The sequence below is a fragment of the Stegostoma tigrinum genome, chromosome 7, assembly GCF_030684315.1.
Source record: "Stegostoma tigrinum isolate sSteTig4 chromosome 7, sSteTig4.hap1, whole genome shotgun sequence".
Lineage (NCBI taxonomy): Eukaryota > Metazoa > Chordata > Chondrichthyes > Orectolobiformes > Stegostomatidae > Stegostoma > Stegostoma tigrinum.
In genome coordinates, this window is record NC_081360.1 from 58499284 (window position 1) to 58524512 (window position 25229).

The following is a 25229-nucleotide window of genomic DNA, read 5'->3' on the forward strand; positions in this document are numbered from 1 at the left end:
GTGGTGGTGAGTTGCCTTCTTGAACCATTGCAGTGTAACCCACAATGCCTTTAGGGAGGCACACCTGCTGTGAGTTGACCTGCTGTTAGGATGAGAATTCCAGGACTTTGACCCAGTGGCAGTGAAGAAATGGCAGTCTATTTCCAAGTAAAAACGCTGAGTGGCTTTTTGTTTAATCTATTCATTTTGTGGGATGTGCACATCACTGGCTGAGCGTTTATTGTCCATGGATGAGAACCTTCAGGTGGTGATATTCCTATGTATCTGCTGCCTTTGTCTTTCTCGATGTGAGTGATTGGGGGTTTGAAGTTGCTGTCTGAGGATCTTTGAATTTCTGGAGTGCTGCTATGACTGAGCAGTGGTGGAAGGAGTGGATTTTTGTGGATGTAGTGCCGATCAAACAAACTGCATTGTCCTGGATGCTGTTGTGTTTCTTGTGATGTCGGAACTGCCCCCATCCAGGCAAGAGCGAAATATTCTATCACACGCCTGATCTGTGCTTTGGAAGTGATGGAGAGGCTTTGGGGAGTTAGGCAGTGAGTTACTTGTTGCACTGTTCCTAATCTGACTTGTTCTTATAACCTTTGTATTTGTGGTGAACACAGTTGCGTTTCTAGGTTCAGAGATAATGGGAACTGCAGATGCTGGAGAATCCAAGATAATAAAATGTGAGGCTGGATGAACACAGCAGGCCAAGCAGCATCTCAGGAGCACAAAAGCTGACGTTTCGGGCCTAGACCCTTCATCAGAGAGGGGGACGGGGTGAGGGTTCTGGAATAAATAGGGAGAGAGGGGAAGGTGGACCGAAGATGGAGAGAAAAGAAGATAGGTAGAGAGGAGAGTATAGGTGGGGAGATAGGGAGGGGATAGGTCAGTCCAGGGAAGACGGACAGGTCAAGGAGGCGGGATGAGGTTAATAGGTAGATGCGGGTGCGGCTTGGGGTGGGAGGAAGGGATGGGTGAGAGGAAGAACAGGTTAGGGAGGCAGAGACAGGTTGGACTGGTTTTGGGATGCAGTGGGTGGAGGGGAAGAGCTGGGCTGGTTGTGTGGTGCAGTGGGGGGAGGGGACGAACTGGGCTGGTTTAGGGATGCAGTTGGGGAAGGGGAGATTTTGAAACTGGTGAAGTCCGCATTGATACCATTAGGCTGCAGGGTTCCCAGGCGGAATATGAGTTGCTGTTCCTGCAACCTACGGGTGGCATCATTGTGGCACTGCAGGAGGCCCATGATGGACATGTCATCTAAAGAATGGGAGGGGGAGTGGAAATAGTTTGCGACTGGGAGGTGCAGTTGTTTGTTGCGAACTGAGCGGAGGTGTTCTGCAAAGCGGTCTCCAAGCCTCCGCTTGGTTTCCCCAAAGTAGAGGAAGCCACACCGGGTACAGTGGATGCAGTATACCACATTGGCAGATGTGCAGGTGAACCTCTGCTTAATGTGGAATGTCATCTTGGGGCCTGGGATAGGGGTGAGGGAGGAGGTGTGGGGGCAAGTGTAGCATTTCCTGCGGTTGCAGGGGAAGGTGCCGGGTGTGGTAGGGTTGGAGGGCAGAGTGGAGTTACCTGAGGACCAGTCTTTTCTTTATCCATAACTATCTTAAAATTACTGATTTATGATCACTGTTCCCCCACCGAAACTTGTATCACATGGGCAGGTTCATTCTCCAATGCAAGTTCTATTTGGACTATCTACATGTTGTTTCAAGAAAATCTCCTGGATATGCCCAACAAGTTCTGACTCACCTAAATCCCTGCCCTAAGGGAGCCCCAGTTAACATTGGGCAGTTAAAATCACCCAAAACAACAGCCCTGGTGTTTTTAAATTTTTGTATTACCTGTCTGCATATCTATTCCTCTATTTCCTGTTGAATCTTAGCAGGCTTGTAGTATAAAGCATCATCGTGATTGTACCTTCCTTATTCTTGAGTTTTACCGTATGGCCTTGTTGGGTGAACCATCCTAAATGTCCTCTTTTTCTGCTTGATGAGATTGATTTTCCAGATGTTCTGCTCTTACTTCCTTAATATTGATTGCAGTAATTTTCCCATAGTAGATGTTAGTGAGTTGACCTTTATCTTTTGCACGCAGCCTCTTACACCATGTGTTTCCTTAGCCCACCTCTGTCTCTGTCAAAAATGTATAACAATATTTTTCAACATGTCTCACTTCTGAAGAATTGTCATCATGGACTCCAAGCATTCTGTTTGTTTTACATTTCCAGCATTTGCTGTATTTTGCTGTTAGAGAAAATAAACCAATCTCTCTTGATAGTCTTGTAAAGATTTTGTATCATTTGTAAACGACTAACTATACTGGAAAACCTTCGATCATATAACAGAAAATTAAAGTTCAAAATTATATGTACCATTTGTACATTTTCATCACTTATTGTTGCGAAGTTGAGTAGTGTACCAGTGGATTGGGAGGCGGGTTGTTAGAATCTGGCATTTGTAAAATGCTAGGAGGGGAAAGCATTGTGTCATTCCTTTAAAAGATGATGGGCTTTTTCAGTGCTTAGAGATTTAAAATGGATGTCTGTGAGCAGCAGTTTGAAAGTGTGCAAGTACACACAGAGCACCCAAATTGAAACATTAGTATCCACAAAGGCCATACAGTTACCTGGCCAAGCAGCATTTTTACCAAGACAAGTTTTGAATTTAGCCAATCAATTTGAACCAAGTACTTAAATATCAATAACCAATTAAATTCTTTCAGGTTTTATTTAAATTTGAATGTGATGGTTTTGACAACGTAGGACTAATCCTATTGTAAGAAATATTGATATGTCATCCGGGGTATGAAAGAAAGGTATAGTTGGACAAAGCCAGCGAACTAACTTCCATCTGCCAGAACACTCAGCCCTCAGCTCTCGAGAATCACTGGCTCTCACAGCCTACCTCATGTCTTAGAGAAAGCACCATTTAAATAACAAAGGAACAGTTGTTGCGAGTGATGAATAAATATGTCCCTCTGAGATAGGCAAGAAGGGGTAAGATAAAGGAACCTTGGATGACGAGAGCGGTGGAGCTTCTCGTCAAAAGGAAGAAGGTAGCTTACATAAGGTGGAGGAAGCTAGGGTCAAGCTCAGCTCTAGAGGATTACAGGCAGGTGAGGAAAGAGCTCAAAAATGGTCTGAGGAGAGCCAGGAGGGGGCACGAGAAAGGCTTGGCAGAACGGATTAGGGAGAACACACAGGCATTTTACACTTATGTGAGGAATAAGAGAATGGTCAAAGAAAGAGTAGGGCCGATCAGGGATAGCATAGGGAACTTGTATGTGGAGTCTGAGGTGGTAGGGGAAGCCCTAAATGAGTTTTTTGCTTCTGTCTTTACGAAAGAAACGAACTTTGTAGTGAATGAAAACTTTGAAGAGCAGGTGTGCATGCTGGAATGGATAGAGATAGAGGAAGCTGATGTGCTGAAAATTTTGTCAAACATTAAGATTGACAAGTCGCCAGGCCCAGACCAGATTTGTCCTCGGCTGCTTTGGGAAACGAGAAATGCAATTGCTTCACCACTCACGAAGATCTTTGCATCCTCGCTCTCCACTGGAGTCGAACCTGAGGACTGGAGAGAGGCAAATGTAATTCCTCTCTTCAAGAAAGGAAATAGGGAAATCCCCGACAATTACAGACCAGTAGGTCTCACGTCTGTCGTCTGCAAGGTGTTAGAAAGGATTCTGAGGGATAGGATTTATGACCATCTGGAAGAGCATTGTTTGATTAAATGCAGTCAACACGGCTTTGTGAGGGGCAGGTCATGCCTCACAAACCTTATCGAGTTCTTTGAGGATGTGACTAGAAAAGTTGATGATGGTCGTGCTGTGGATGTGGTGTATATGGACCTCAGCAAGGCATTTGATAAGGTTCCCCATGGTAGGCTCATTCAGGTCAGGAGGAATGGGATACAGGGGAACTTAGCTGTCTGGATACAGAATTGGCTGGCCAACAGAAGACAGCGAGTGGTAGTAGAAGGAAAATATTCTGCCTGGAAGTCAGTGGTGAGTGGTGTTCCACAGGGCTCTGTCCTTGGGCCTCTACTGTTTGTAATTTTTATTAATGACTTGGATGAGGGGATTGAAGGATGGGTCAGCAAGTTTGCAGACGACACGAAGGTTGGAGGTGTCGTTGACAGTGTAGAGGGCTGTTGTAGGCTGCAGCGGGACATTGACAGGATGCAGAGATGGGCTGAGAGGTGGCAGATGGAGTTCAACCTGGATAAATGTGAGGTGATGCATTTTGGAAGGTCGAATTTGAAAGCTGAGTACAGGATTAAGGATAGGATTCTTGGCAGTGTGGAGGAACAGAGGGATCTTGGTGTGCAGATACGTAGATCCCTTAAAATGGCCACCCAAGTGGACAGGGTTGTTAAGAAAGCATATGGTGTTTTGGCTTTCATTAACAGGGGTTTGAGTTTAAGAGTCGTGAGATCTTGTTGCAGCTCTATAAAACTTTGGTTAGACCGCACTTGGAATACTGCGTCCAGTTCTGGTTGCCCTATTATAGGAAAGATGTGGATGCTTTGGAGAGGGTTCAGAGGAGGTTTACCAGGATGCTGCCTGGACTGGAGGGCTTATCTTATGAAGAGAGGTTGACTGAGCTCGGACTTTTTTCATTGGAGCAAAGGAGGAGGAGAGGGGACCTAATTGAGGTATACAAGATAATGAGAGGCATAGATAGCGTTGATAGCCAGAGACTATTTCCCAGGGCAGAAAACGCTAACATGAGGGGCCATAGTTTTAAGCTGGTTGGAGGAAAGTATAGAGGGGATGTCAGAGGCAGGTTCTTTACACAGAGAGTTGAGAGAGCATGGAATGCGTTGCCAGCAGCAGTTGTGGAAGCAAGGTCATTGGGGACATTTAAGAGACTGCTGGACATGCATATGGTCACAGAAATTTGAGGGTGCACACATGAGGATCAATGGCCGGCACAACATCTTGGGCTGGAGGGCCTGTTCTGTGCTGTACTGTTCTATGTTCTATGTACCTATGGCACAGCTAGATGTTATTCTTGACAGAAGAATGATGGCATTTTTTTCATACGTATGTACAAATGTGGGGCTTATATATTGGAGCAGCATACCATTAGAATCTCTCTTTATTCGGAAGTAATTAATAGTTAGGTATTTATTTGGTTTGTAAATAGTTTAGTTAATTTGTTCATTGCTAAAGTTAGATAAGTAGTTACTTGATTGTAAAGTGACTGTCAGGGATTTATTTAACCACTAGAAGTTGCTGAAAATCAGGTTACACTACTTTTCAGACTCTCTTTACAGATTATAGGGTAAGGTGCTCCTCTTGGGTGTTTCGGTGTTAGTTCTCAGAGGGTGGGGTGGTCAACTTCCACTTTATAACAATACGAAAATTTAACATACAATGAGATAATGAAATAAAAATAAGAACCACACCAATTTTCACTTAAAAACAAGTACTATGTGAAAAGGTTTAAAAAGTAATAACTTAATAAAAACAATTTGTACAGCAACATCAAATAACACACAGTTGTGAACTTTTTGGTATAGGTTAAATTTTTACGACTGAATCCAGGGGTATAACTGTCTCTGTAATCCTTGTGTCTGGGTCTGGCATATTATTTTTAGATTGTCTGGAGTCCTTAGTTATAGCTAATAAAGACTATGTGAACACGATAAATCTTTGGTCTTTGTAGATAAGAGTAAAAAGATAGTGGGGCTACTACGTGACCCTAGAAATTCTCAAAACATTGATAGTCTTAATGCAAGGTTTACTTATTTATGTTGAAGTAATTAAAATGCGTAACTTCCAGGTTGATTATACAGATAAGAATGGTCAATGTGCGTTGGTTCATGCTGCATTACGAGGTCATCGTGACGTTATTGGATATTTACTCCAAGCAGATTGGATGTTAACCACTCAGCCACAACATTCTTTCAGGAAATGTCAGGCTCTTCAGCAAGCTCTGGTTGCAGCAGCAAGCATGGGACATGCTGATGTAAGTTTCCAGACCGTATTATTAACCTGCTTATATTATGCATAAATAAATGTGGGCACTTTCCACCCAATTGCCTTGATGAATATGATTTATTTATATTTCTGCAACATTTGATTAAGCAAAGATGTTTTTGTTGTAATCCTCCATTGGACATGCAATTTAAGTGGGCTTATAATCAAGTGAGATCAAGTTTCCTCATTTCAGAGGATCTTTGCATTTGTTTGGTGTCTTTCTGCACTGGCATACTTAAAATTAAAGATTTGCTGTGCTGGTGTGTTGTATTACAGCATCCCATGTTTACTTCGTAGATATTTGCAAATATTAATAAGCAAAATGTTTTTTGCATACCTTCTATTTTGGAACCCAATTTTACAGAATATGTGGTGAAGAACTTATTTACTTATGACCTGTACCTGTTAGTTGTCAGCAGGTAGTTTCCCATTGGATGTAGACGGAACAGCCGCAGTAGATGGCTCTCACATTGTTTAGTGGTGATCAATGAACAGACCACTGTGAGCTAACTGTTATACAGCAGCACGATCCAAAGAAAATGGGATAATTCCTTGTTGTTTCTAAATACATGTTGCAGAATGTTTCCAACCCTCAAATAATAAAACCAAACAACAAACAGTTTGTTGCTTAAATACTTAAATGCCAGAGGCCTTTCTGTGAATTGTGATACATCAATCCAGAGTAGCCTTATTGTATCCCCTTTTGCTGCATTAAATTGTTCTTAGAAAGATTCTAAACTTATTGTCATCGGTTCTGTGCTCAAGGCTCATTCTAAGTGTTGACCGTTCTGTGAAGCATCTCCTGAAAAGAGTCCTAACTTCTCTCAATGTAGCTTCTGTCATGGGCAATCTATGTCTCCTGTACCATCCCTTTTGAGTTTGATTATTTTATTATGGTACAAATTGTTAGTCTGATTTTAGTTTTCAGGGTATTCATTTAAATTCCTAATTTTATTGGCAAACTCTCTTTGCCCAAAATACCATAAGTATTTTGGAGAACACTGCTTTGCATCTCCTATCTGAGTTTTAAAGCTTGTGAGCAAAATTCAGATTTTTATTACCCCAGTTTGACATTCATCCTTTCAATTTTTTCTTTACTTGCCTCTGTGCTGCTTATAGATTGTGAAGGATCTGCACGATTTTGATGGTGAACATAGAATAGAGATCAATAGTTGTGACACACTTTGGGGTGAAACAGGTAATTGACCCGGGTTTGCACGTTTTTCTTTGTGTTATTATTCAACTCCTAGATCTTAAAAGACTGCCATATGCAGACATGATCGGCTGAATTGCTTCTTTGTACACTGTTACACTTCTGTGATTCATATTCTTATTGTTTTACAAGATAACACATCAAAATGATTCATTATTAGAATTTAACTGTTGTATTTGATTTTATAATTAGCAATAAGCACTAATATATGTGAAACTTATTTCATTATATTGAGCATTATTTACTGTACTTGAATTTAAATTGATATTTGTATTTGACTTATTATGGTCACATCTACTGATTAATATACAGTGAAAAGTATTGTTTTGTGTGTTAACCAGACATCTCATACTTTACGTAAATACATAAGGGTTAAAAATTCAGAATGTAGAATGTAACATTACAGCGATAGAAAAGATGCAGAGAAAGATCACTCTAACGTGAAGGTCTGTTCATAAATCTGATAACAGCAGGGAAGGTGTTCTTAAATCTGTTGGTTCATATCTTCAAACTTTGGTATCTTCTGCCTGATGGAAAAGGTTGGAACAGAGTATAACCAAAGTGGGGAGGAGGGGTGTTTGATTCTGTTAACTGCTTTCCTGAGGTCGTAGGAAGTGTAGACTGAGTCATTGGAAGGAAAGCTGGTTTTCATGGACTGGACTAAGTTCACAGCTGCCTGTAATTACTTGCGGTCTCTGGCAGATCAATTGCTGTACCAAGCTGTGATGCATTTGGATACGATGATTTCTGTGGTATGTCCATAAAAATTGTTAGGTCATTTGGGCATGCTGAATTTCCTTAGCCTTCTGAGGAATTAGGGGAGTTTGTGTGCTTTCTTAACTGTGGCATTGACATAGATCAACCAGGATTGGCAGCTGTGATATTTGTTCCTAGAAATTTGAAGGTCTTGACCATTTCCACCTCAGACAGGGCTGTGTCCTCCACTCTACGTCCTGAAGCCGATGACCAGCATCCTTCATTTTGCTGACATTGATGGAGAGTTTATTGTCTATACATGATGCTACTAAGTTGGCTCGTTCCTGTATTCCATTTTGCCATTGAGGTCCAACCCACAATGGTGGTATTATCAGCAATTTGGAGTTAAAGCTGAATTTGGTCCCACAGTCACGAGTGTACAAGGACTATAGTGAACGGCTGAGTATGCGGCCTTGTGGGGCACTGGTGTTGAAGATTATCGTGGAGAGCGTATTGTTGCTTATCCTTACTGATTGCAGTCTGCAGGTCAAAAAGTTGAGGATCCAGTTGCAAAGAGGAGAGCAAAGTCCTATGTCGCAGAGTTTGGAGATAGGTTTTCTTGGAATTATGGTGTTGAAAGCAAACTAAAGTTAATAGAGTCTGACGTAGGTGACCTTATTATCCAGTTGTTCCAGTGATGAATGTAGGGCCAGGGTGATGGTGACTGCCATGGACCTGTTGTGACAGGCGAATTGTAGCAGATCAAGGTGATCTGGGAGGCTGGAGTGCTGTGTGCCACTACTAATCTCTTAACAGTTCACAATGATGGCTGCTGTCCAGTGGGTTTGACATCCATTAGAAAGGCACGTTGCCTGCTTTTTCTTTGGCATTGGGATGATAGTGGCCTTTTGAAGCAGGTGGGAACCTCACATCATATTACTTCTAGTTTTGGTTACATTTTCCTTGAGATACTAATTAATAACAGTTATCAATGCCACTCTTTAGTCCAGGAGGTTGACTGTTTAATTACTTTGATTTGTTTGATTTCACTTTGATCCATTTGCAGAATAAAATGGGAACATTAGTGGGTTGTACTGAGTTAGCTTTTCAAGTTGTGTGTAAATATTTTGTTGGTATTTATTTATGAGAAGTTTATGTTTAACGGAAAGTGCTTATGTTAATAGCTGTTCTTGTAAATACAATACCTTTTGATTAGCGGACTAATTTCTGTCAAAGGAAATAAAAAATACATTTAAGTAATAGAATGAAGGGCTTTTTCACAGAAGTCTCTTATTAAAAATTTCCATTTTCAAAGAGGAGCTGGAGAATGGTGTGAAATTAAAAGTGTCTGATCGACCTTTTCATTCTATGACATGTATTGTTTAAAATGCACTTTCATAATATAAAGGAGTTTAAGCGAATAAGAAGGGAAGTAATTAAATATTCAGTATCAGAGAATATGAGAATGATGATCAAACTAAAGTTGAATGACAAAATATATTTAAATTTCAACATCTTATGCCAATTTTCCACATTGCCACAGTTGCTTCAAGTTGTTTCAAACTGCTCCTTTCTTCCAAACGTACGTTGCAAAAAATCCTAATGTAACCTCTCTTTTATTCAAAACGTTTATTAGGCAGAAAGCAGGAAACTAACCAAGTCAGTTAGTATTATATCCAATAGGGAAGATGTTAGTTATTATTATTAAAGAAGGGCACTTGGATAAGTTTAAGGTAATCAGACAGAATCAGCAACTCGTTGGAATTATTTGAACAAGTAACATGTATTGTTGAAAAGGGGAACTAATTGGTGATGTTAGAGTGACATCAATATTTAGTAAGATGAACGGTGTTCAAATTAAAGGTCATGGTGTGTCAGGATAATCTTTTGATTGGATAGAAGGATTACAGAAAGCAGATATTAGGTATAAATGAGCCATTTTTCTGGTTGACAAAATGCAACACAAGGATAAGTTGTGGGACTTGAACATACTAGACTTTGTACAATGACTTAGGTGGACCAAAGGTGTGGCTGTTACAATTGCTAGTAAAATAAAGACATATCAGAGAGTTAATTATGAAGAAGAACTGAGGGGGCTATAAATTGGTATATCCAGACTAGAATTAGAATTAGAATTAGGTTTGTCGTCACATGTATTCAAGTACAGGGATATATAAATACAGCGAAAACTATACAAAGTCACTATTTCCAGCACCATCTTAGTAACAAAGATGCCTTGGTACAAAATCTTGGGTATAAATGATAAAAATTAATAAAAAAGGTTAAAAGATTAGCATCACAGTCCTTCTAAGGCAGGGAGTCCTCGCTGGATATCTTTTGAGGCCAGGAGCTTCTCAAGTCGACACTGGCTCAACGCTGCAGTACAGATGCTGTCCGAGAAGAGGGGGAAGGCAAAGATTCGGTAAATATGGCGACGTGAAATTGTCCATTTTGCCAGGAGAAGCAAAAAGCATCTGCTGAGATTCCAGATTGCAGTGATGAAGGACATGGGAGCCCTGTTGCATGAATCAGAAAAGGTTCATGTACAGCAAGTAATTATGTTGAGAGTATGTACTTATGTTTAATTAATGTCTAGAAAAATCTGACATTTTTAAATTACTTAGCCATTTTCTGGATTTCTGATATTCATGGACGTAGTTTTGATATTGACAAAAGAACAGTTTGAGAAGTGGGGAGATAATAATTTATTTTGTGCAGCAAATTAATGAACTGGAATGTATTGTTGAAAATAGAAGTAGAAGCTGATCTAGTCATCACTTTGAAAAGGGAATTGGATATAAAATTGCAAGGATACGCGGATAGAAACTGAAGTGTATCTACATTGACATTATTTTCAAAGAGCCAGTGCAGGCCGAATGAACCGAATGGTCGTCTTCTGTTATTTGTGTATTCCATATTGTTTTCCTTTCTTAGCTCTCACAGCAGCAGCAGGCAGAGGTAAACTGGAAGTATGTGCACTGCTTTTGCAACAAGGAGCTGTGGTGTCCCGTCCCAATCGAAGGGGAATTTCTCCAGTATTTTGTGCATCAAGACAAGGTCATTGGCAGGTAGCGCAAATGTCATTTTTTTGCAATGACATCTTCATAGTTGGAAAGATCATTATTTTTTGTTTAAGATACAACATTTTCATTTTCACCTTGGTATGTTCAGAATAACTGATAAAGTTTCTGTCACTTATAGAATAAAATGTTACTGCAATTCTACCAGAAAACTCTGGAGTAATTGTCTACCTTTACAGGCAACACTCAGCATTTGGCAGAAGCAGTTGAAATCATTGAAATAGTTAATGCTAAAATTTTGACATGTATAAAACAAACTGAGATCTAGCTTGTTCCTTTTGTACATGTGTGTTGTGATCTTTTGGTTTTTGAGAATATTTCCTGATGTAGTCAGAATGATTAGGTTAAAGAAACAAGCAGCTTTGTACTTTAACGAAATGCTGTATTCTTTGTTGACTGGAATTTCATTTTTTCCTGTAGTATAAGCTATAACTTCACTGCACATAGTGGTGATTATGTATACAAAGTGAGGTGCAAATGATTTAATGAAATAGCTGTTTTTGGCAGAAATATCCTGGACGCTAAACACTGGAATTGACAATAATAGGAAATGATGAGCAGTTGATTGATTTTAAATGATTGCTCATTTAAATCTGGGTAGTTTAAGCAGTGAAGACTGTAGTTCCCTCTTATACAGTGCTGCACTAATTCATTTGTTTTGTAAAAATTTAGATTGCTGACCTATTGATTCAGCATGGTGCTGATGTGAATGCAACGGATAAGCAGGGCCGTACACCACTTATGGTGGCTTCTTGTGAAGGGCATGTGAACACTGTTGAGTTTCTACTTTCAAAAGGTAGACTACTTTAAGTCTTTATTACACTGTACATTGATATCTTCTTGTTAAGTTTCAATATTTGACTTTGATCTTTAGGTGCTTCCATATCTTCAGTAGATAAGGAAGGATTAACTTCCTTGAGCTGGTCCTGCTTGAAGGGTCGAAAACTTGTGGTCCAGACTTTGGTAGAGAAGGGTGCAGCAATTGATCACACAGATAAGAATGGTCGCACACCCCTAGATCTGGCAGCTTTTTATGGAGATTCTGACATTGTAAGTATTATCAAACTTTATTTATAATGTAAATGAATGCATTGATGTAATGAGTTTGATAAGTAAACTTTGATAAATGGTGGTAATGAATGAGAATTTAAATCAAATGACTGGCTCGCTATCAAGATCATGATCCATCCTTGAATTTCTCTGTAACCCGGGAAAGTGAGATGAATTGTAGTTTCCATATCCAAAGTTGAATTTAGGATTTTTCTTTTAACTGAAACATTTCTGTAGAGAAAAATGCTTATCCAATCAGAAGTCTCTTCTGAATTTAAAAAAACTATATTTTATCTGTAAATATAAAAAGTTCTTACTTTGTTTCCAACTCTCAAATGAAATGGACAAATCTCTTGAGAGGTACAGTGCATAGCTGAGCCATAAAGACTGGTGCAGTTCCATGTTTGATAACTGCCTTGAATTCAACTTGTGCAGTATGCTGACATTTAATATGAAGGGTATAAAAAAATTACCCTTGATTGCTGGCAAGTAACTTCTGTCTGAAGCTATGTATACAGCTGTATGAACAATGAATGACTACAGATTTGGATTCAACAATAATGCTTCAACTTTGTATCTTTGCCAGAATGCTTTGGTTTGCTGTTTGCAGCTTTTTGCGCTTCCACACAGGCACTTCAGCCAAACATTGTTGGAAAACCTTACACTATTTCATTACCCCTCTCTATCTGTTTGTCTCTAAATTACTTTACTTCTTTTTCCTCCTCTTTTAAAAGTTCCTTCTCAGTCTCATCAGTTTTGACCCAACTTACAATTACTTAGCAAAACTAATAATTCCACATGATATAAAGGAGCTAGAGATACAAGATGTAGTACAGGCTGTGGACCTTGACAGCATCCTGACAATACTGAAAACTTGCTGTCCAAAACTAAAACTTAGCACGAGCCAATCTATCTATCACGGCCACGAAATTGATATCTATCTGACAATGTGGGAAATTAACAGGTACATCCTGGCCACTAAAAGTAAAAGAAATCCAATCTGGCCAGTTTTTTAAAAATTCATTTTTGTGGATGTGAGCATTGCAGGCTGGCCAGCATTTCTTGCCCATCCCTGTTTGCCCTTGAGAAGGTAGTGGTGAGCTGCCTTCTTGAACCGCTGCAGTCCTCCTGCTGTGGGTTAACCCACAATGCTATTAGGGAGGGAATTACAGGATTTTGACCCAGTGACAGTGAAGGAACGGTGATATATTTCCATAGCAGAATGGTGAGTGATTTGGAGGGGAACTTGGTGATGCTATTCCCATATATCTGCTGCCCTTTTCCTTCTAAACGGAAGTGTGCTGTCTGAGAATCTTTGGTGAATTTCTGCAGTGCATCTTGTAGATCGTACACACTGCTGCTACTGAGCACCGGTGGTGGAGGGAGCGAATGCTTGTGAATGTTGTGCCAGTCAAGCCGGCTGCTTTGTCCTCGATGTCAAGCTTCTTGAGTGTTGTTGGGGCTGCAGTCATCCAGGCAAGTGGGGAGTATTGCATCACACTCCTGACTTGTGCCTTGTTGTTTTGAGGAGCCAGGAGATGAGTTACTCGCTGCAGTATTCCCAGCTTCTGGCCTGCTCTTGTAACCACTGTGTTAATATGGTGAGTCCAGCTGAGTTTCTGGTTAATCTTAACTCCCAGGATGTTGATTGTGGGGGATTCAGTCATGGTAACATCATTGAATGTCAAGGGGCGATCAGATTGTCTCTTACTGGTGATGGTCATAGCCTGGCATTTGTGTGGTGCGAATGTCACTTGCCGCTTGTCAGCCCAAGCCTGGATATTGTCCAGATCTTGTTGCATGTGAACATGGACTGCTTCAGTATCTGAGGGGTCACGAATGCTGCTAAACATTGTGCAATCATCAGCGAACATCCCTAATTCCAACCTTATGATGGAGGAAAGGTCATTGATGAAGCAGCTGAAGATGGTTAAGGCTAGGACACTAGGAACTCCTCCAGAGATGTCCTGAAGTTGAGATGATTGGCTTCGCACAACCACAGCCTTCTTCCTATGTTGTCAGGTATGACGCCAAACACCAGAGAGTTTGCCCTGGATACCCATGATTCCAGTTTTGCTAGGGCTCCTTGATACCACGGTTGTCACATGCAGCCTTGATATCAAGGACTGTCAGTCTTGCCTCACCTCTGGAATTCAGCTCTTTTGTCAGTGTTTGAACCAAGGCTGTAATGAGGTCAGGAGCTCTGGCCTTGGCGTAACCCAAACTGGGTGTCTTTGAACAGGCTATTTCTGAGCAGGTGCTGCTTGATAGCATTTTTGATGACACCTTCCATCACTTTACTGTTTATTGAGAGGAGACTGACAGAGCGGTAATTGGCCGCGTTGGATTTGTCCTTTTTTTTATGTACAGGACATACTTGGGCAATTTTCCACATTGTTGGGTAAGTACCAATATTGTAACTGTACTGGAACAGCTTGGCTAAGGGAGCGGTAAATTCTGGACCACAAGTCTTCAGTACTATTGCTGGAATGTTATCAGGACCAGTAGCCTTCGCAATATCCAGTGTCTCAACCTTTTCATGATATCATGTGGAGTGAATCGATTTGGCTGAAGACTGTATCTGTAATGCTGGGGACCACTGGAGGAGGCTGAAATGATTGTCCAGTCGGCACTCTCGCTGAAGATTGCTGCAGCCAGTCTTTTGCACTAATGTGCTTTGGTCTTCATTATTGAGGATGGGGATATTTATGGAGCCTCCTCCAGTGAGTTGTTTAATTGTCCACTACCATTCATGAGGATGTGGCAGGACTGTAGACCTTAGATCTGATCCGTTGGTTGTGGGATTGCTTAGCTTTGTCTATCACTTGCTGCTTTTGCTGTTTGGCATGCAAGTAGTCCTGTCTGGTGTCTTCTCCAGGTTGAAATCTCAACTTCAGGTAGGTCTGGTGTTGCTCCTGGCATGCCTTTCTGGCATGGTGATAGTGCCACACAGCACGATGGAGGTTGTTCTCAATGTGAAGGCGGGATTTCGTATCCACAAGAAGTGTGTGATGATCACTCTTACCGATACTGTCGTGGACAGATGCAACTGCAGCTGTCAGATTAGTAAGGACGAGGTCAAGTATGTTTTTCCCTCTTGTTGGCACCCTTATCACCTGTCACAGACCCAGTCTAGCAGCTGAGTCCTTTAGGACCCAACCAGCTTCACCAGTAGTACTGCTGCTGAGCCACTCTTGGTGGTGGACATTGAAATCCCCCATCCGGAGTACATTTTGTGCCCTCACCACCCTTGGTGCTTCTGCCAAATGTTGCTCAACAGAGGAGCACCAATTCATCACCTGAGGGAGGATTCTATGTGGTAATCAGTAGGAGGTTTCCTTGCCCATGTTTAACTTGAAGCCATCAGACTTCATGGAGTCCGGAGTCAAATGTTGAGCACTCCTAGAGCAACACCCTCCTGACTGTATACCACTGTGCCGTTCCCCTCTGCTGGATCTATCCTGCCGGTGAGGTAGGACATATCTAGGGATGGTGATGGTGGTGTCTGGGACATTGTTTGTAAGGTATGATTCAGTGAGAATGACTGTGTCAGGCTGTTGCTTGACGAGTCTGTTAGACAGGTCCCCCAATTTTGGCACGAACCCCCTAGATGTTAGTGAGCAGGACTTTGCATGGTTGATAGGGCTGTTTCTGCCAGTCTTTTCCAGTGCCTAGGTTGATGCGAGGTGATCTGTCCAGTTCCATTTCTTTGAGTCTTTGTATTAATTGATACAACTGAATGGCTTGCTAGGCCCATTGAAAGCGCAGCTGAAAGGCCAGACCAGGTCAGGGTGGCAGATTTTCCTCCCCTGAAGGACATTAGTGAACCAGATGGGTTTTTCCGACAGCAGGCAATGATTTCATGATGATCATGGACTCTTAATTCCAGACTCTCTCTCTGAATTCCAATTCCACCATCTGCCGTGGGGGAATTTGAACCTGGGCCCCTGAATATCAGGTGCGTTTCTGGATTAAGAGTCTTGTGATAATACCACTAGGCCATTGCCTACCCTTAGTTTAATCTTGAGCCTCAGCAGAGGACAGGGGGAGCTGTTGTGGAAACATCATCAAGTAATACATGTAAAGTGTTCTCACTGATGCTTGGTTTGATTGGACAGGGCTTCTGTTTCAGTCCTTATTGCAACTTTAGTTCAAATATGGTCAAAAGAGCTGAATTGAAGAGGTGAGGTGAAAATGACTTCCGTTAGCATCAAGGCAGATTTTGGCCCAAGTGCAATATCAAGAATCCCTATCAAAATTGAAGCCACGGGAACCCAGAGGAAAATGGTCATTTGTTAAAGGTGGATTATCTCGTCTCCAGGACACTGCATCGGATGTTCCTCAAGTCAGTGTCCCAGACTTGACCATCAATGACATGGTGGTAAGTTTGATGATGATGTCAGCTTGTGAGGGGGCACAGCTACAAATTGAGGGGGTGATAGATTTAAGACAGATGTCAGAGGCAGGTTCTTTACTCAGAGAGTGATAAGGGCGTGGAACGCCCTGCCTGCCAATGTAGTTAACTTAGCCACATTAGAGGCATTTAAACAGTCCTTGGATAAGCATATGGATGACGATGGGATAGCGTAGGAGGATGGGTTTAGATTAGTTCACAGGTCGGTGCAACATAGAGGGCTGAAGGGCCTGTTCTGTGCTGTGTATTGTTCTGTTTCATCAGATCAAAACTGGGATGCTTACACATGGTAGCACAGTGATTGATGACGACTCATAGTGAAGCAATCTATATCCACATGTAACAACACCTGGGCAATTTTCAGGCAAGGGCTGATAAATGGCAAGTAACATTCTATGACACAGGTTCCATACAATAACTATCAACAATAAGAGAATCTAGTCATCTTGTCTTGGCTTTCAATGATATTACCCTTGCTGAATCTCCACTATCAGTGTTCTGGAAATTACCATTGATCAGAAACTTAATGAGAATCAATACTGTGACTACAAGAGCATGTTAGAGGCTAGAAGCTCTGCAGCGGGTAATTCCCGAGTGTCAGCATTGACAAGGCACATGTCAGGAATGTATGGTAATGTTCATGTATTTGCCTAGATCAGTTTGAACAACACTCAACTTGACATAATCCAGGTCATGGCAGCCAGCTTGATTGGCACCCTATTAAATGTTCACATCTTAAACCACTGACAGCTTCATGTACCATATACAAGGTGTTTCAAAGGCTCCTTTGACAGCTTCTTCTAAACCTGTGGCCTCTACCACCTAGGATAAGGCAAGTAAATGTTTGTAGAGTCATACAGCACGGAAACAGACCCTTCGGTCCAACCAGTCCATGCTGACCATAATCCGAATTAAATTAGCCCACCTGCTGCTGCTTGGCCCATATCCCTCCCATCATTTCTTATTAATGTGCTTATCCAAATGTCTTTTAAACTTTGTGACAATACCCACATCCAGCACTTCCTGTGGAAGTTCATTCCACGCAACCATCACTCTGCTTAAAAAAAATTACCTCGTATCTTTTTTAAAATCTTTCTGCTCTCACCTTAAAAATGTCCCCCCAGCTTGAAATCCCTAATCCTAGAGAAAAGACACTACCATTCACCTTATCTGTACCCTCATGATTTTATAAACTTCCACAAATTCACCCCTCAACTTCCTGTGCTCCAATGAAAAAAGTCCCAGCCTATCCAGCCTCTCCTTATAACTCAGACCCTCCATTCCCGGCAACATAATGGTAAATCTTTTCTGAACCATCTCCAGCTTGATATGTGAATCAGCACCTGCAAGTTCATTTCTTAGTCATATCAACTTGAATTGGAAATGCATCACAATTGATTCACCATCGCCGCATCAGAATCCTGAAACTCCATTTCCCACCTGCAATGTAGTTTGGATGGACAGCAGCGATTCAGAATCCATCAGGATTTTTTTCCCACAGCAGTTTGGGATGAAGAAAGATTTGCCAGTGATGTTCACATCCAGTGATAGAGCAAATCAAAATTGCTCCCTTTCCTCCACTGTTTGGCACCTGTATCATCAGCTATCTCAGTCTTGTCTCTTGTGTTATAAATACATGTTGGGGGGTGGGTGAACAATATGCCAAGGCTGGCACATGAATAACACCTTGGTCAAAGTACTTGAGGGCAACCTGTTGTATAACACCAACAAGAAGTCTTTAGGAGAGGTTGGAAAGGAAAATATGCTGTGATTTTTAGGAGGAGGTATGTTGAAGCAAAATGAGATTGATTTTGTTGTTATTTGCATTCATTATTTGGAAGAATATAAAAATCAATAAAATTGCTAATATGAGGAATAGTTAAATTATATTAAGATGTAGTCAGAGTAAAAAAAAAATGTGGAGCCTGAAGAAGGGTTCTGATCCAAAATGTTGATTTTCCTGCTCCTTGGATGCTGTTTTACCTGCTGTACTTTTCCACTCCACATTTTTTTGACTCGAGCTTCCAGCATCTGCGGTCCTTTCTGTCTCCAAGAATATTAAGGTGTATTTTGGGCATTGCGTATACTTGAATGTTAGTTCCACAAAGAAACTAATTATTCAGATCTAAGAGAGGAAGGATTAAATATTCATGTTGTTTCAGAAATTTTGCTTTAATACAACGATCCTGGAAAATGTCTGAAATGATGAAATTTTATGTCATCGGTAAAATAAACTTGTTTGGTAAGTTTTGTATTTGCTGTTCAGGTTCAGTATCTGGTGGAAAGAGGTGCAATGATTGAACATGTTGACCACAGTGGAATGCGTCCATTAGACAGAGCAATTGGATGTTGCAACACTTCAGTGGTGGTAATGCTTCTTAAGAAAGGTGCAAAACTAGGTATGGCTTTATGACTGACGGAAAACAAAATTGCAGAAATGAATTGTCATTTTCCTTAGATTTGTACTCTTGTTCATGAGAACTTTGTTTGAAATATTGTGGAGAACTGTATAATGTGGTAGCTTCTGATTCATGAGGTTAACTGCATGTCACATTTCCAATTTAAACCATGGCTTTGGTATGATGTTTCATTCAGCATTTTTACTTCATTTGTAAACTGACGCATGTAATAAAATAACAGATCAATAGCTTTAGACTTCCTAGAATTTAGCTTGAAATTTTCTTCAATCGTGGGGATTTTGTTGGAGATTATCTCATTAATGAAAATTGCAGAAATAGATTCTAAAAACCAAAGTCTTGTAAATAATTTGTAGCTTACAGTTTATGGTGTGCCTCATTGTTCTTAATACATTTTAAACTCCTCCTTTCCACTAATAATATAGCCAGTCATCAAGATAACTTGCTTTTGCAATAAATGTTTTGACTGCTTCCTATACCCTTGGTTATAAATTATTCAATGGGACTTTGGTGTTCCTCTTTTTTTTTCTGTGATATACAATTACTTGGATAGCAATACAACTAAATATGCTTGAAAAACTATCTTAAAGCTGCATTGCACTGCCTGTTAGTGCTAATATCTACTATTTTTAATACGATATATCCAAAATTGTACTTGCGTTTGGATTTCATAAGATTTGTGCATTGCTTACTAGACCAGCATTATTGCCCAGAAGACAGTTAAGAATAGCTGACATTGTTGTGCACGTAATCACCAAGCAAGGATAATAGATTTTCTATCCCTGAAGAACATCAGTAAACTAGATAAGTTTTTCTAACAATTGGTAATGATTTCACAGAGGCTGTTTTCTTTTCCCCCAGATTTTTATTGAGCTTATTCTTTACCATCTTGCTATGGTGGTATTGGATTCCATGCCCTCAGAACATTATCCTGGGTTACTGCTTTACTATTCCTGAGGCAATAACATTACGTCACTGTCTCCTTGCATTCCTAGTATTTCTGAATAAAGCCAGGAACGTACAAACTGGCTCCTTGAGCTTGTTCCACTATTCATTGAGATGGCTGATCTGTAGCCGAACTCCCAAATCCTGTCTTTGGCTCATATCCCTTAGCTTAACCAAACGTTATCCTCCACCTATTTAAAACTAACAACTGATATTCCCTGCCCTATGTGGAAGGAAGTTTCAAACATCTACCACTCTTTGTATATAGAAGTGCTTACTAACATCTCTTCCCAAATGGTCTGGCCCAAATTCTAACATTGATTCATATCTAAATAAAATATGGGCTTTTCAGGGGAAAATAGAAATTCCCTAATACCTGTGTTGGTGCTTCTAAATGTAGCGTAAGTTTCATTTTTAGACAATAGGTTGAGCTGTTCCTACTGTGTTATTTATAATTATGATTTATTTCATAGAACAGAGTTTATTTTCATTTAGAAACTAAGTGCATAAATAAAAATAGCCTTTGTTACAATTATCAAAGTATTTGTCAAGTGATGGTGATACAACATAGAAATAGACCCTTCAGCCCACCATGTCTCTGCCAATGAACAAACACCAAGCTACACTAATCCCATTTATGTACACTTGGTCTGTAGCCCAGTGTCCTGGCATTTTAAGTAACCATCCAGATACTTAGAATAATGCAGCGTAGAAACAGGCCTTTTGTCCAATTCCTGCAGCACCTGCCTACCTTTCTTGGCTGTCACCCATCTACCTGACTGTGTACCTGGGGTTTGAGCACCTCCCTGAACTTATTATCTGTCGTGCTCTTCAGTGCTTCCAACTGATCTCACAGTCTGAGACTAGCTGCAAGCAGACACTCAACTGCTCCCTGATCTCCCATATCTGACTGGAGGAACATACCACTCCACTGACCTGAAACTCTACCCCTTTAACGGCTAGCACACTTAAGGTAAGACCTTTTTGTCCCTCAACAAAGTCTGGTGTTCATCTTGGCACACTGTTGGATCTGACAAGCAGCACCATGCAAAAATGGCCAGGACAAGACTCGGCAATGCCTCCCTCCACCACTTCGCTCAACTCAATTAAATGTTGTGAAAGTACCTGTCTCCTCCACTCTTTCAGGCAGTATGTTTCTCATGTACAGTACCTTCTGAGTGAGGGGAAAAAAAAGTTATTTCCTCTGATCCTCACTAAATAACTTACCCTCACCTTAAAACCTATGCTCTCTGTTCTTATACAGGTCTGCCTTGGGGTACAAATTCTCAGGATCTACCCTTGCTATGCCTTTCATAATTCTTCATACCTTGTATAACAAAGTCTACCTGTATATTAATTTAATATCTTTCACTTCCCACAACTACCCACTCCCTAGGAGTGGAGTGCATTGTGAAAAGTCTTCATACACATTGATCTGCAATGGGCTTTCGACATTTTGAATATTTTGTTTCTTTCAGTGAGATCTTTAGTTGCAGAACATAGAACAATATAGTCCAGGATCAGGCCCTTCAGCCCACCATGTCTGCACCAACCACAATGCCATTCCAAATGATTGTCATCTGCCTGAACGTAGTCCATATACCCCTTTTCCCTGCCTGTTCAATTTTTCTAATTAATTGCCTCTTAAACTTTGCTAAGAGGTTACCATAGCGCCTGGCAGCGTTTCAGCACTTACTACCCTCTGTGCTTTTAAAAAAGGTTTTTCTACACATTTGCCTTAAACAGTTCCCATCTCACTTTAAACCTATGCCCTATGCATTTTACGTTTACACACTGGAAAAAGCCTCCAACTGTCCACACTATCCATGCCTCATGTAATTGCATATATTTCTCAGGTTGGTCCTTGGCCCCTGACGCTTTTGGGAGAACACAAATTTGTGCAACCTCTTCTTATGGCTAAAGCACTCTAATCCTGACATTCTGGTAAACTTCTTTTGCACTATCTCCAAAGACTCCACATTCTTCCTATAGTGTGGGGACCACACAGCACTCCAGATTTGGCCCATCTAAAGTCTTACACAGCTGCAACATGACTTGCCAACCTTTATACTCAGTGCCCCAACTGATGAATGCAAGCACGATGTACACATTCTTTACCACCTTATTCACTTGTGTTGCTACTTTCAGGCAGCAGTGGACTTGAATCCAAAGATTCCTTTATGTTTCAGTGCTAAGGGTCCTGCCTTTGACTGTATACTGTTCTCTTGCATTTGACCTCCCAAACTGCATCACACCACGCTTGTCTGGATTAAACTCCATTTGACATTCTTCTCCAACTCATCTATATCTTGCCGTAACCTTTGATAACCTTCCTTACTACCCACGACAACACCAATTTGTGTCAGCTGCAAACTTACTAATCAGACCACCAACATTTTCATCTAAATCATTTGAATATACAGATATAAAACAAACTAACTAACTAAGATCCCAGCACTAATCCTTGTGGACCCCGAGTATTTGACGTTTCCACCCTGGGAGAAAGACTCTGACTATTTGCTAGTCACAAACTTCAGTCAGGAAGACACCCCTCAAAAATTACTTTCTGCTTCCTATGACCAAGCCAATTTTGTATCCAATTTGACATGGATTCCATGCAACTTGATCTTCTGCACCCATATATCATTAGAGACCCTAACAAAGGCTTTCGTAAAGTCCGTAGACAACATTCACTGCCTTACTGTCAATCATCTTCATTACTTTGTCAAAAAGCTCCATCAAGTTTGTGAGTCAATACACCTGCTCCCCCCAACCCCTCGTGAAGCCGTACGGAACTATTCCTAATTACTCCTATGTCCATAAGAACTCTTAACAATTTTCATAGATTGCGTTCTACGGTGCATCTATCTAGATGTATCACAGCATGATGTGGCAACTGCTCTTCCCAAGACTGCAAGGAGCTACAGAGACTCATGAACACCGCCCAATCCATCGATTCCATCTGTGCTTTCCAGTGCCTCAGCAAAGCAACCAACATAATCAAAGGTCCCTCTCACCTTCGTTGTACTCTCTTCCACCCTCTTCTGTCAAGCGGAAGATTATAAAAGTGATAATGGGAACTGCAAATGCTGGAGAAACCAAGATAACAAAGTGTGGAGCTGGATGAACAAAGCAGGCCAAGCAGCATCTCAGGAGCACAAAAGCTGACGTTTCGGGCCGAGACTCTTCATCAGAGCTTCATCAAGATTATAAAAGTTTGAATACACATAAGAACAGATTTAAGAACAGTTTCTTACCCTCTGTTATAAGACTTCTGAATGGACGTCTGAAATGTTAATTCTGATCTCTCTGCACCTTCTCATAACTGTATTCTGTTACTGTTGTGCTACCCTGATGCACTTTGTATGGTATGATCTGCCTGTAAAGCATGCAAGACAGCACTTTTCACTGTATCTCAGTACAGAACAATAGTCTTCTCCAAATGTGAGCACATTCTGTCCTGAGGAATCTTCAGTAGAATCTTCAGTAATTTCCCTACCATTAATGTAAGACTCAGTGGCTGATAATTTTCTGAATTATCCGTGTTGTTGCTCTTAAACTAAGGAACACTATTGGCTGTTCTGTAATCTGCTGGTATCTCATCTGTGGCTAAAGAGGACATAACAATCTCTGCCAAGACTCCAGTCTCTTTCCTTGCCTCCTTCAGTATCTTGGGGTAAATCCCATCAGACCCTGTTGGCTTATCTGTCTTAATGTTTTTCACAACACTCAACACCACCACCACCTTTCTTAAAATTAAAATGCCCCAGAATATCAATATACCCCTCCCTAATCTTGCCATCATTCACGTCCTTCTTTTGTTTTGTGAATACCGATATCAAGTACCCCTTAAGGACCTCACCTGTTTCCTCTGGTTCCGTATACAAATTCCTCCATTGTTCTCGAGTGGATCTGTCCATGCCCTAGTTACCCTCTAGCACTTCATATATGTATAAAATGCCTTGGATTCACCTTAATCCTACATGCCAAGGATGAGTAATGGCCTCTTCTAGCCCTCTTTTCTGCTTCCTTTATTTATATTCTACAGGGGCCTTGGTTGATTTCAGTTTCCTGAACCCCACCCATGCTTCTCTTTTTTGTTTTTGGCTGAACTTTCACTCACTATCTCTCATCATCCATGGTACAGCCAACATGTTGGTTGTTGAGATCAGTCTGGAACAGTGTCAAGGTGGGCCAAAAGACCTGTTACTTTGCTGTAGGTCTATGTTCCTGAACTCTGATCAACTGGCCTTTAAAAGATTCCCAAATATCAGATGAATTTACCCTCAACAGCTGCCCCAATCTAATTTCTCCAGTTCCTGCCTAATTCTGTTGTAACACAATGTAGAGCTGGATGAACACAGGTCAAGCAGTATCAGAGGAGCAGGAACACTGATGTTTCAGGTCGAGACCCCTCTTCAGAAATGGGCGAGGGGAAGGGGATTCTGAATAAGTGGGGAGAGAGGGGGAGGCGGATAGCAGAGAAAATAGGTGGAGGAGGCAGACAAGTTAGAGGTGGGGTTGAAGCCAGTGAAGGCGAATGCATGTAGGGAGTTAGGGGATAGGTCGGGCCAGGGAGGATGGACAGATCAAGGAGGCGGGATGAGGTTAGTGGGCAGGAGATAGGGAGGTGGGGATGAGCTGGGTTGGTTTGGGATGCAGTCAGGGAAGGGGAGATTTTGAAGCTTGTGAAGTCTACATTGATAAACTTGGGCTGCAGGGTTCCCTAGCGAAATAGGAGATGCTGTTCCTGCGGCTTTCAGGTGGCACCATGGTGGCAGCGCAGGAGGCCTAGGATGGACATGTCATCCAAGGAGCGGGAGGGGGAATTGGAATGGTTCGCGACTGGGAGGTGCAGTTGTTTGTTTCGAACTGAGCATCGATGTTCTGCAAAGCAGTCCCCAAGTATCCACTTGGAGACCTGGGGACTGCTTTGCAGAACACCTATGCTCAGTTCGCAACACAAAGCTACAACCAAGCGGAGTCATGGGGACCGCTGTGCGGGACGCCTATGCTCAGTTTGCAACAAACAATTACACCCCTACTGAAACCCTGATCACATGACTAGGCTCAGTCCTCAGTACGAGGTCTAGTATGACGACTCCCAGTTTCGCTGTCTACATATTCTGTCAAGAAACTCTCCAAGATGCCACCCCATCAAAGCCCCTTGCACTAAGGGAGTCCTAATTAATGGTGGAAGTTAAAAAGATCCACGACAACAGCCCTGTTGTTACTGTATCTGCTTGCATATTTGTTCATTCTCTGCCACTGGCTTTTCATAGACCTACAATATTACCCCATTATAGCGATAGCACTTTTCTTGTTATTAAGATCTACTCATATGGCATCACTCATAAGCTTTTCAAGATGTTCCCTCTCAATACAGCTGTTCCATCCCTCTCCATCTCACTTGAAACATCTAACCTTGGAAAGTTAAG

At 41.3% G+C, this 25229-nt stretch overlaps 2 protein-coding genes across 9 annotated transcripts in view; one reads left to right on the top strand and one right to left on the bottom strand.

Moving 5' to 3' along the window:
* The window catches only part of LOC125453905 (protein TANC1-like), a 188527-nt gene that overhangs the window by 148946 nt on the left and 14352 nt on the right, over positions 1-25229 (top strand). For all 8 annotated transcript variants that reach the window (XM_048534037.2, XM_048534045.2, XM_048534040.2 and 5 more), the window contains 6 exons: positions 5780-5965; positions 7096-7174; positions 10820-10953; positions 11638-11761; positions 11840-12015; positions 18696-18828. In XM_048534037.2, coding sequence (XP_048389994.2) covers positions 5780-5965; positions 7096-7174; positions 10820-10953; positions 11638-11761; positions 11840-12015; positions 18696-18828 — 832 coding nt within the window. The remainder of the gene's footprint in view (positions 1-5779; positions 5966-7095; positions 7175-10819; positions 10954-11637; positions 11762-11839; positions 12016-18695; positions 18829-25229) is intronic.
* The window catches only part of wdsub1 (WD repeat, sterile alpha motif and U-box domain containing 1), a 94473-nt gene continuing 76672 nt past the window's right edge, over positions 7429-25229 (bottom strand). Inside the window, exon 12 of the mRNA XM_059647290.1 lies at positions 7429-10401. The gene's annotated coding sequence lies outside the window, so the exon portion shown is untranslated. The remainder of the gene's footprint in view (positions 10402-25229) is intronic.